Raw genomic sequence first — 13,018 nt, 5'->3', positions numbered from 1 at the left:
AACTGTTTACAGAAACTTTTGCAGACCCAAAACATCCCAGGATATCAACAGCCCTTCAGGCGATGATGTGACAGGTCCCTCTGTGAATGCGTGTCTTTCTTCGTGTACTGTATCTGCTGACGCATTTATGTGTGTGTGTGTGTGTGTGCGTGTGTGTGTGCGTGTGTGCGTGTGTGTGTGTTCGACTGTTGTAGCAGTGCGCCTCTGTAACTGAACATTCAACCGTGCATATTTGTAAATCAGCAATCCAAGAGTGAGCGCGGATCAAAGTGCATCTCTGTGTGTGTGTTCCTGGCGCAGGATGTGTGACACAGGAGAGGGTTTGTTCACGTTCCAGACGCGGGAGGGGGAGATGATCTACCAGCGGGTCCACTCGGCCACGCTGGCCATCGCCCAGCAGCACGAGAGGATGATGGAGGAGATGGAGAAGAGCTCCCAGGTACATTTGCGGTTGTTTATCTCTTAACCGCAGCTGCTCATGATAAGACCGGCGACTGTATGCTTGTCCTGCCAGCATTACAAACAGCTAATCACGAGCGCGGGTGTCAACACGCCATTGTTTTAGGAATAATTACGATACTTACGTAGTGTGCGTCGCTTTCATACACACTAAAATATCCCGTGTCAACTGACGCCAGAAAAAAAACAAAAAAACAGAGCACACACACTGTGTCCGTACACACACACACACACACACACACACACAGAAACACATTTTCATTTGAAAAATGCCTTGTTTCTCTCGTATTTCAATGGTTTCTTCATTGCCTGTTCGATTTAGGCTGATCAAAAAAGCATTTCATCGAGGATGTTTACGGAATTATTTTTAGAAACCGGCGAAGGCAAGAAATCGTGATTTTCACACGAGATGTCCACACGCACACACGTGCGAGAATACACATTTCTCTCAAGCTACCGCTGCCTGGTCTTTCCCTCAAGAGTGCTGCTTTGGACCAGGAGCCCTCCGACACCCCGTTGGTCTTGGCCTCAGTTCCCTCCTTCCATCACAACAGCCATCCATCCCTTCCTTCCTTCCTCCCCGCTATCATCTGTATTCTTTATTTATGTAGGCCTGCCTAGTGTTTGATGAGCCTTGACCATATGGCCGTGCTCTTGGACCCCACCATTCAGGAACATTTCCAAATGCAGCTACCCTCAGCTCTACGAATTGTCTGGAAAGCCACACAAAATTGACCATTCATGTCGCAGAATGGGTAAAACAACATGCTCACTACTGAGAACATGTTTATTTTTTGGTAAAATATCAACATACTGCACATATTTTAAGACGTTTTCTGACTCTTAGATGGAGCTCTTGGTTTCACATTGCAAGTAGAAATCTAAAACAGATCATCCGGTGGCAAAACAACATCATGATCCCAGATGAATGCTTATTTCACCCATCAAACAGCCATTCAGGGCGGAAACATGCCATTCAACTTGTAATGTAGCGTACTATTCACTCGTTTTGTTTACCGACATACGCGGAGCAGTTCCCCCTGCTGTGACTGAGTGAGAATGACAGAAAAACTGAGAGACACTGAGCTTTCGCTGTCTTGTTTCAGATCCATTCCAGAGAGACGTTAACCAAGTCCATCTCCCTGCCACGCAGCGCCTACTGGCAGCACATCACGCGGCAGACCAGCGTGGGGGATCTCTACAGTTACCAAGGTACAAACAGCAAGTTGCTAATTATCATGTGCGTGGTGTTGCTATTTCTTTCACCCGCTTGTGAAGGGAAGACAAGGGCAGAAACAGGAACACAGCGAGCCAATATTGTACAGTGCTAATGAGGATTTATACAACAATTGTCAATTTACCAATAGTCAGCCCAAGGGACTTGATTTCCATTAATAACAATGTCATTCTGTAATTACGCAGTGGCAAGAAAAACGAACTGAACCCTTTTGAAATATTGTAGCTTCGGTCCAGATTTGCCTTGAAATATGGTCAGATCTTCTTCTTAGTTACAATTATGACTAAACACAATTCAGTGTTTTAATAACACACAAATGATTGTATTGTTCTTGTCAATATTCAATAAAGTATTGAGACATTCACAGTGTAGGCTGGAAAAACATTGTACCTCTCGGCTAACGACATCAGCAAAAGTTGACTGGTGTCAGGAGTTTGATAATCTTCAGTCCAATCAATGGAGCACGATTGGCCGCGTGGATTAAAGCTATTAGAGACTTAAGATCAAGAGTAGTTGATTTTCATGAAGCTGGAAAGTGTTACAAAGTTATTGCCAAGAATTCAGATATTTATCAGTCCACAAACAAATTAAGTATAAATGGAAACACTCTTTCTGGAGCTACCCTCCCTGGAAGTGGGCGCCTGGTTAGACGACTCCAAAAGCACAACACAGACAAGCAACAAGTGAGGTAAAACAAGAACAACAAATAACAGCTGTAAACTGTTAAACAGAAAAGGACTTCATTTCCGTGTTTGAAGAGCGAAGCCAATGCAGAAGTGCCTTCAAATGCAATAAAATCAGAGCCGCTAAGGGCTGGCTCCAAAAAACATCTGGTTCCAATAGACTCCCATTCACAACTTCTCCAATGAAATACTCAATAAATCAAGTCAATTAGCTGATTTTTTTTTTTTTTTTACATTTTCAGGGGGTCCTTCTAAATATAATTACATAATTAACTAGATATTTGGCCTAAGATAAAGGTAGGTTTGGGGGAGTGCCTGGTTTGATTGACATGGCTGGGGTGCAGTCAGGTTTCTGGTATAGCTGGGCAGCGGTTAACAGGTCTGTTTATGACTCTAACATACACAGACCATGCTGCAAGGTTGCGTGGAGCATGGTGTCCGTGGGCGGGGCACAACGGAGGACGCCACTGCTCTTCAAGAAGAACATCGCTGTACGCGTAAAGTTGACCAATGAGCACCTCGAAACTTCGTAAATGTTCAATGCCTCGTGAAACTGAGGTTAAATTGTTTGGAAAGAACACACAGCGCTATTTATGACATAAAACAAGCAATGGATACCCACAGGTGAGGTACAGTGCATGGGGATCATTGCGACATCACGAACAGCTTTTCTGTTTCTGGGCCGGGACAGCTCGCTGTCGTCGCGGAGAAAGCACATTCCCAAGTTTTATCAAGGTATCTTAGACGATAAAGTCAGGGAGGCTTTCCAGCTGAGGCTCAGTGGAATCAGAGCGATGCAGCTGGACAATGACATCAAAGTAAATCTTCTGCAGCGAGGCCGACGAGGAGAGCCTGCCCCTGTCTGAGCCCAGACTTTAACCCGACGGAGATTCTGTAGGACGACCGCAAGTCCTACCAACACACCAGACAAACCGCGAATACGGCTGAACTGGATCAGTTCTGGAAGAAAGGCTTATTGTTTCCTTGATGACCAAAAGCAGACACACAAACAGACAGCTATAATCTAGAAACGACATGACGCAAGACGACAAGTTACTTGCGAGTGTGGTCCCGCAAGGAAACAAACGGGTTCATGTTCCTGACGGAGGGAGAGTCGCCCTACACACATCAAAAATCTAAAATGCAGCAAGTGGTTTACAGCATCCAAACTCAGCTGTGCTTCTTGTGTACTTAATGTACATGTCTACTACTTGTGAGTGAGAGAGAGCAAGAGAGAGAGAGAGAGTGTGTGTGTGTGTGTGTGTGTGTGTGTGTGTGTGTGTGTGTGTGTGTGTGTGTTTCCGTCTAGATGTAGACCAGAGGCAGAAAGGTGATTAGTGAGCTGATGCGATTATGCTCTGTCCATGGTATTAGTTGATTAGTAGACTTATCTGAGGATTATGGGCCTTTTGGCTTTCACTGATAGAGCAAAACAGAAAGCCAGGCAAAGATGAAAGTCCCTCTGACGTCATCATTTTCTTTAAAGAAGCTACGGCTGTGTTTTTTTTTTTTCTCTTTTTCTTTTTTCATTATCATTTAATTGTGGCCCGATAAGCTTAAAAGCAAAAAAAAAAAAACAGGAGAACCTCCTTTCCCAACGTCAACATGTTATTCCACATATACACTAAACGGAGAAGGCTCCACCTCGGGGTCATTATTTATAAGCTCAGTCTCTGCAAAGTCTCCTTTTTAAACTCTTCCTCTCCAAACTCTGGCGAGCAGAGGAGCTTCCCCCTCATCCATCAACCTGGCGTCGCCACTGGTCCTCCCACACTCCCTCCGTGCGTCCGTCCGGTTCGGAACAACCCTCAACCTTCTGCTGCTCGTACACATTCAGCGCTGCCATTATCCTCCCCTCCTTTCCCATGAATAAATTGAATGCATCGGTGTGTCTGAGGACGGCGGTTGAAGAAGGTCTCGTCGCACAAGCGGGGACGACAAGGTGATTCTGGGGAGTGATGGGAGTTAACGTCCTGTTGTGACACGCGGTGGCTTCGGCCTGTGAAAGGCGCGTGGGCGGCCGGTGATGCCTCTTCGCGTGACTGCGTGCCGTTCCGAGACGAGCGCAGAGACATCGATTCCTCGTCGGCAGGAGGTCTCCACCTTTCTGAAAAAAAAAAGTCGTATGCTGCGTTCAAAGGGAGTCCTTGAACCTGTTGAAAACCGAGCGGTCCTCTGTTGTAACCAGGAGCTCACGAGTTCCATTCGAACGCGGCATTTGACGTGTTATGCGCGCACACAGGGAGGTCCTCGCCGGTGGCATTTGGGCTGGGTACTAAACTTCAATACTTTGACGCTGTCTAGTCTTTCCCCGGTAAACCGCGACAGTGGACCTCACTTAAGTGGGCCGCGGCCCTCGTTAGCGCACCCGAGCTTTTTCCCTCATGCCGGCCGGAACGAACGTCCACTGGAGGCTTCTTTGTGCGCAGCTGGCTTGATGGCATCTGCTGACAGCATGTGAGGCGTTTAGGGAACGTTGGTAAACTACAGTATCGAGAAATAACTACAACGCGAGACATTTAGGGAATATCTGCAAGTTGGTGCTCGATAGAAAACAACCCGGGCTACACTCTCACCCTCTAAAGATTTGTATCGGAATATGTTATGCATATATGACAGCGGATATTACCTATTTTTCTCCTACAGCTGTCAATGTTTGGTCACGTTTCAGCTGTTTTTCCAAATACTTTGTAATCTGTTTGAAACCATTTATCAATGAGCTGACTCACCACTCTGATTGATTTCTAACAGGTTTTTGACACGTGTGAAGGTGTTAGGTGGTAGACTCAATATGTAAATACATTTTAATTGTTTTTAACCAAGTCATTACTTCAATTTTGTCATACTTGACGAGCTATTTTGCAACCATTTGCATTTAACATTTGTGATTAACACTGGGAAAATGACAAAATACACTTAAAATACTTGTACATACATATTGACAGTCGGTTGACATAAATGCAGGTTAGCTGTTTGTTTTTTTTAGTAATAATTGTACCTACCATTAGTTCCCAAAATAACAATTTGGATCTGAATAGAGGCAAGAAATCAGGTTTTTGGACTGTGATGGCTGGCTGTGTTTGCTCGCTGGCTGTATCACTGTGTGCATGATGAATATCCAATCAGCACAGTCAATTTGCTGAGTCATGCTCGGGTTGCTTTCAAATACCCTTCGGGTGCGGGGGAATAATTAAGGAACATAGTCTCTTTAGCCCGTTGAGGTTTAGTCACCTATTTATTTATTTCTTTTCCTCAGTTGACAGGGGACCTGGCAGTGGAGGAGTGCAACTCTTTCATTTGAATATGTTGCACATCTGCTTTTTGTTTACCTGGAAATGCCTCAAAAATACCTCCCTGAAGCCTCGTTTGCTATAATTGAAAATAATAATTGTTAAATGTGTTTCATTTAAGAAAAATAAATAAATAAATATATATATATATATATATATTTAGATGTGGCCTAAAATTCAGCCCCCGAAGAATTGAGCTTTTTGATAAAGCCTAAGCTATATGGTTTAATCTCCAGAGACCACAGTATATACTAAGACAATGCATCTACTTTCTGCTGTCTTCCACATCTCCTCTCCTAATGTTATTCACTCTTTTGCATTTCAGTGAAACTGCTGTGTTCTCTTGAGTTTGCTGATGCATTGAAATAAGTGCACTTTAAAGTTTTCGAGTTGAAAGCAAGGCGCCGCGCCTGTCGGAAAGAGTTCAATTACCAACTTTAATATTGGAATGGAGAAGGGACTTGCATATTTTCGTGTACCCATTTTTGTGTTTTTTGTTTTTTTTTGGTCTGTTTCACATGCACTCTCTCTTCCTCTCCCAAGCACTCTGTGTTTTATTGTGCTCCACAGTTAAGTGCCTTAGAATTAGCAATTATAATACTTTTTTTTTTTTTTTAAAATGGAGCTCTGTTCATAGTTTGATCGGCCGGGAGTGATACGAGCGGATCTTACCGAGAGGTAGCAAGTATCAAAGATGCGGGGGCAAGATGACAGAGGAGCAGGATGATAACGCTGCCTTATCTCCAACAGGCAACATGGAATATTGTAGCTGTAGATGCAAAAAAAAACTGAACCCCATGAAATATTCATGCAGGTAAAACTCAGTTCAACTGTTTCAGGCTCTTCCTGGTGGATGCCTGGAAAGTTTCTAATCTCAGTCATCAGCGCACTGCAGCTGAATCCAAATTTAAATGAACTGACCCAAAGTTTAAGGTGCATTAGATTGATGTTTTCTTTTTTTTTCTTTTTTTTTTTTACCTGCAGCGCATTGTTGCTCCGATGTCTTCACGACACAGACATGCATGTCAGCAGTCTAGCATAATCTGGAGTTTGAGGCACATTCACCCTCCATTTCTCTGGTTACAGCTGTTACTGGGATGCCATCTGCGTTGGTGCACTTTGAAGAAGGAAGGTGCAGACAGGTGTGTGTGTGTGTGTGTGTGTGTGTGTGTGTGTGTGTGTGTGTGTGTGTGTGTGTGTGTGCGTGTGTGTCAACATGCGTGCATGAATAGCCGCTTGTGTACCCGGGTCCACTATTCTCCCTCTGTCAGGGTGTGTGATTGCCCTCCCTGCCTGTCCTGTCTGCTCCGGCCCAGCAGCTGCCACCCCGGGCCAGATAGGATGACATGACCTTCCCTGGTAATGAAAAGGCACTGACAAATCACTGTCTGCTTCTCGTAGGGATCGGAGAGAAAGAGGAATGCTGACACCATCATCTCTCTCTCTCTCTCTCTCTCTCTCTCTGCCTCTCTCTGTTTTTTTTTTTATTTTTTATTATTATTATTTTTGGGGAAAAGTTGGTCTGCATTTGTGTTTCCTGTCTGAAAGCGTGGCTCTCGTCAGGGCCCTGGCACCACAAAACAAACGCCACTGTTTATGACTGAGGAGATGATGAGATCTGCTTCACCCCTCCCTCTGTCTGCACTGGGCTCTCTGCCTCCTTTTTTTTTTTTTTTTTTTTTTTCCCAGCCTAAATTGGCCTTGGTTGAGGAGAGGGATTGTCTTGGCAAAGATGTGAAAAGGATATGCCTGGTTGCGCACCAGTCGTTTCAGCAATCAATTAAGTACAACGCGGAGAGAAGAGAAAGTGTCCCTCTTTTTTTTTTTTCACCTGCACAATTTTTATTCTTGGACTGAGAAGCATTTTTAAAACGTGGAAGCTAGAGCCTTATCGTATTTTTCTTTATTTCAGGGAGTGGTGGAGGGGAAAGACTAGCAGGCAGAGGTGTGTATGTATGACTCACCTGTTCTGGCTGACGTTATTTTGGCCTCATCCTCATCCTCATCCTCATCCTCAACCTCATCCTCACACCGGTCCCTCTGTGTTTCTCCCTGAAAGCTGCTTCACACAGGAAAAAAAAAAGCTTTTACTGTGTTTTTTTTTCTTTCCTTCTCGGTGTCTTCCTTTACTTGTGCACCGTGTCTCTTCACACATTTCTTTTTTTTGTTCTTTAACTAGACTTCTCTCTCTGCGGCTCTGACACGCTCTCACGCAGCCACTTGACATTGATTGCCAGGCTGACTGGGTCATGTTTTATATTCCACGTCGTGGTGAGCTTGCAGTGTCTCTCGCGGTCTGAGCCCTGAGCCCTGTTCCCTTTGGTGGCACATTGACTCGCGCTGCTGGCCCCACACACACACACACACACACACACACACACACACACACACCCCTCTCCCTCCCACACACACACACACACACATCGACTATATTATGAATGATTTGCACTGCTTAAAATCCTATTTGCTAATAAGCATTTCAGCACAAACAACAGTAGCAAAAAAAAAAAAAAAAAAAAAAAAAAGATCTCTTTGTCAATTTCATCCGTATGGCCCTGGAAGAAACAATCCAATTTTAATTTCTTAATCAAATTTCAATTAACCTCTGCAGGTGAATTGATTCAAAACGTCTGGAATCTATCGACGTGCAGCGACGCCTCCTGGCCCCGCTGCGTCCCGTATGCGCTGTAGGTTAGAGTTGACTGCAGTGCTGTTTGGGTTTTGCACCTCCTGAAATATTGATCACTGGCCACTTCCTCCTTGTTTGGTGCATGATCAGCAGGCTGCCAGCCACTTTATCCTCAACCTACCTCTGCGTGCACATCTCCAAACAGCATTCTAATGTATTATTAATGGTCTCACAGTTGCACAAGAACAGCCCCCCACCCACAAGTATCCATTACTCCCTCTTCAGTGCACTTAACCAACATGAACTGCAGAGCAAATTGGTCCAATTAATTTAAATGAAGGTGGAGAGCAGGAAGGAGAGACGGAAGAAGAAGAAGAAGACGAGCCTGTGAAATAAAGTTGTTTTTCTCAGATGAAATGTTGCTTTTAAAAGATTGTTTTACCCGAAGTGAAGAATGCTGGGGTTATTACTGTGCACGGTAACTTAGCAACAGTTGTATCACAAGTATAGTGCAAGAAACAGTGTTGCATTGTTTCAGTTAAATAAAACGCGCCTTATTTTATTCCTGTAAAAAAAAAAGAAAAAAAACAATTCTCCACCGACTATTTTCCACCTTTTTTCCCCCCGCACAGGAACCGGCCTGACGATGACCTTTATCCCTCGAGCGCAGACGTTCCCCAGCTTTCTGTCCGACGAGCGCGAGCAGGAGGAGAGCCGGCACCACGAAGAGGCGCCGTCGCCCTCTAGTGGCTGCGAATCGAGTTGCAGCCAGAGAGCCCTTCAATGACAGGGAATTTGCTCTACCGACACCGGACACTTTTCCCCACCCGCCGTAGAGAGGATGTAGAAATATGTATAGTGACATGTGTAACATATCATTTCCCGGTGATACTTACAAACAAATAGTGTCAACTGTAGAGCGAGTGGAACATGAAAAGGATCTCGAGGAGGATCGTATCAGTTCTTGTGTGTTGTGTGACAGCAGAGGTAGCTTCAAAGATTGCACCAAACATCTTTCTTTTTTTTTCTTTTTTTTTTAGTGTAGTAGGAAAGTCCTTTATGTTGTTATTATCCTGTTAAAGCCAGCATGATTACCTTCTTTTTTTTTTTTTTTTTAAAAGCTATTACTGCACTACACCTTACAGGAAGTGTAAGGTACTAAACCACCGAGGTCCACTGTAAAACAATGTTTAAAAAAAAAAAAAAAAAGGCTTTCCTTCACCGAAAATTGATGAAATCGCATCAGGCTTGTTCCAACAATGTGCAGCCTCAGCAGCCTCAGCAGCCAATTCAAGAACAACTTCCAGCGGTTTTGACACGTAATCCTCCCACACTTACTTTGCTTCCTCTCAAGAAAGTGAAATTGATCAACGCCTCACACAAGAACAGCTCGACGGCGGTGATGAATCAGCCGAAGCCCTTGATCGGTTACAACCGGCGAAAAGGAGGGGGAGGAGAGAAAAAGAAAAAGAAAAAGAAAAGAAAAAAAAAAAGTCATTCGGAAATGCGCTTCAAGGATACGGGAGCGGACTGTCGCGTCAGAAATGATGAAACGCAACCTTCTCGCAGCCTCGGCTTTAAACTGCCAACCTTACCTTTCACTAGAGCGATTTGATTTTTTTTTTTAATAGCTTCCTTGCTCTGCTCCGGCCTCCAGACACAGGGAGGAACCGATAACTCTGTTCATTAGCAGGAGGTGGAGAGAGGGTGACCTGATGGTGGTGGGTGGTGTGGGGGGGGGGGGGGGGGGGGGGGGGGGTTATGCAAAGCAGAGATAAATTTGGCATTGCGGTTCAAGATGGGCACTGATGATAAAACATCGTGGAGGAAGTTTTCAAATTCAATTAAACAAAAAAAAAACCAAAAAAAAATGGAATCTCATTTCATTTGAGAAAAAAAAAAAATAAAAATAAAATGCGCTCAGTACATTTGACAAAGAACTCAGAAAAGGTCAAGTTTGATATTTTTGGGAAATATGCTTATTTGCTCGATTCTTGATTGGAGTTAAATTGAATCTTGAATTGAATTGAGTCTTGAATCTTGTCAGGAAACCCCCCCTCCACACCCCTCCCCTCCCCCCCTCCACCAAAAAATATATATTTTACAAAATGTTGAAAATAATAATAAAACGACGTTAAAAATCGAGCAACTTCCCGACAGCCCGACAAAACTACAATAACGACTTTATTTATGTTTTGTTTTTTTAAAAGAGCGTCAGATGCCCTCCGCAGTTTTCTTTCCCGCTCACCACCGACGAGCACCGGCTGGAAGGCAGCGACGTCACGGTCACCGAACGAGCAGCGAGCAGCAGCAGCGAGCCCCAGAAATGATGCTCACGGACTCCTTTCCGTATCCCCGAGCAACGAGCAAGAAGTGCCTTCTGACGGACCGCGGTCGGTTCCGGATCGAACCAAAAAGCAGCGACCTTCGGGGGCTTTCTGGTTTCACCCGTCGCCGACGGAACGGTCCCGGTCCGTCCCTTGGAAACGGTCCGCGCGGAGAGAGAGGAGAGTCTCGCGTCCTCTCGACCCCCCCCCCCCCGGCGCCCCCGGTTCCCTCGCGGTTCTCGGCCGGAGAACGTGCGTTGCGGTACGTTCCGCCGCGCTTCCGCCGGTCGCGTCGGTCCTTTTTGCGGTTTTGCGTTGTCCGCGGCAGCCGCCCGCGCGCTCCGCCCGCAGACGCGCCGCCAAGATTTCCGTCGCCGCGCGTTTGCGTCCGCCGTGTTTCGTATCGTCGTAGGTTCACGCGTCAAACAGCACTTTGAATACACGAGTGGAGGACTGCAGTTTTCACTGAGTGTACATATGTCGTGTTTTTTGATGATTTAAAAAAAACAAAAACAAACAAACAAAAAAAAAGGTAATAAACTGAATGTTCTATCACGCCTCGGCGTTTTTCTTGAGGTCGGCGGGCGCGTTTCGGGTCGGGTCGGGTCGGGTCGGGGGGGGTTCTCGTTGAGAGTTGCGTCAGAAGACCGGTACTCTATGAAGCTGGACTCGCCCCAAAAAATAAAAGTCCACTTTTCACGGCTCCGAGGAGTTTTACAAACATGGCTCCTTTAGAAGAAGCGTGCGTTGGTCGCCTTTCACACTCCGTGACACGCTTCCCCTTCTCCACGCCAAACAGAGACACACAAGAGAACTCACGAGTTCACTGGAAACAGAGACCCTTACTTCAGTTGCATTGTATTGGTATTGTATTAAAAAAAAAAATAATAATAATAATAATAATAAAAAAAAAAATAAAAAAAAAAAAACCTGTTCGTTCGTTCAATAGGATTCTCCAAAAGACGGGGCAAATGTGAGAGTTGGGGGGGAGCAGCCGGCTGTCAATCAACCACCGGAGACGTCCGTACGTCCGACAGTAAAGGACTTAGAAGTCCCGCCTGTTCAGAGGACCCGATTCTAAAGGACCGAGACCATCAGGATTTATTGAAAAGAAAAAGAAAAAAAAAGATCGACTTTGTATTCAAAAGGGAGAAGTTGAGCCTTTTTTTTTTTGTGGACGGGGATTTTTTTGGAGCCGGTATCAAGGGCGGGGGGGGGGGGGGGGGGGGGGGGGGGGGGGTTTCGGCGTCGCGCTTACTTCCGCTTCGCCGCGGAACGACGCGGTTTCCGCAGCGGGTCTCCCCACTTGGCACGCGACAGGAAATTCAAGGAGGTGGAGGCTGCGTGTGGCATTGGCTTTTATTTTCTGTCACATTGGGTCATTTACCTTTCACACACACACACACACACACACACACACACACACACACACACACACACGGGTTTCAGTATTTTCTCGGTCACACGCGGCACCGCGAGCGTCCTCGCGAGCATCCTCGCGGTCAAACGTCCTCCGCCGTCGCGTCGGGCCCGAGCGAGATGAGAGGACGGAGGCCGAACCTTTTTTGGACAGCCCAAAACTACCGTCCCTTCACGTCCCGCGCGTTTCTCCCTCCCGTCCTCGTTTCCGAGCGGAACGGGCTTCGCAGTCCGTTACTGCCTCCGCCACCGTTTCTATGGAGACAAATGAGTTAGATTACCCAAACGGCACGGCGACAGGGAGCGCCGTCAACCTGGGAAAGGTTCCCGGAAACAAAACAAAAAGGAGGCTCGGGAAAAATGCGGGAAAAAAATAAATAACGGACACGATTTGGTAAAAGTTTTTGACCAGCTCGTTCACAGAAAAGGACTTTTGTTGTTGTTTTTTTTTAACAAAAGGTTTTATGAAATGGAACACAAACACTCCTCGATGAACAGCAGACAAAAGTACAATGAGCTCTCGGCCGCGGCGCGGGACGAGCTAATTCAAGTCGAGCGTTCGTGCCGCAGCCGGAATGCGGCCGTCCCGGACGGGGAGAGCCCTCGTCCCGGACGGGGAGAGCCCTCGTCCCGGACGGGGAGAGCGACGGTCTCAAGCGAGTGACTGCTTTTCTTCCCCGTTAGATGATTAGTCAGGCTCTGAATGGAAACCAGGAGGAATGAAAGTAAAAAAAAAAAATAGGGCAATTCCACAGGCTATTGTCAGTGGTTTTACTCGGGGGGGGTTAGAGAAGCCAACGGGACGATTCTGCGGGCTTTTTGTCTGCTCTTCTGCGCGGCGGGTGTTTATCCCGTCAAATATTTGCTTCGCCCAAAACAAATATTTCCTCGACGGTAAATTATTATGCAGCGCGTACGACGTTTGATTGGCGGGGGGCGAGGGCCGCGGCAAACGAAAACCCCCCCCCCCCCGC

At 46.0% G+C, this 13,018-nt stretch overlaps 1 protein-coding gene across 2 annotated transcripts in view; it reads left to right on the top strand.

Moving 5' to 3' along the window:
- The window catches only part of dok6 (docking protein 6), a 46,348-nt gene extending 36,325 nt beyond the window's left edge, over positions 1-10,023 (top strand). Inside the window, exons 6-9 of one of the 2 annotated variants that reach the window (XM_069151629.1) lie at positions 301-439; positions 1,566-1,671; positions 7,582-7,614; positions 8,931-10,023. In XM_069151629.1, the coding sequence (XP_069007730.1) occupies positions 301-439; positions 1,566-1,671; positions 7,582-7,614; positions 8,931-9,085 (433 nt within the window). In that variant the 3' untranslated portion in view covers positions 9,086-10,023. The remainder of the gene's footprint in view (positions 1-300; positions 440-1,565; positions 1,672-7,581; positions 7,615-8,930) is intronic. The other variant, XM_069151630.1, reaches the window with a different exon arrangement.
- Positions 10,024-13,018: the final 2,995 nt, after the last annotated feature.

This window comes from Embiotoca jacksoni, unplaced genomic scaffold, assembly GCF_022577435.1.
Source record: "Embiotoca jacksoni isolate LCO1_2020_lvr unplaced genomic scaffold, fEmbJac1.0.p SCAF_17, whole genome shotgun sequence".
Classification (NCBI taxonomy): Eukaryota; Metazoa; Chordata; class Actinopteri; family Embiotocidae; genus Embiotoca; species Embiotoca jacksoni.
The sequence above is the reverse complement of the archived record's forward strand: the minus strand, read 5'-3'. Positions and strand labels throughout refer to the sequence as shown.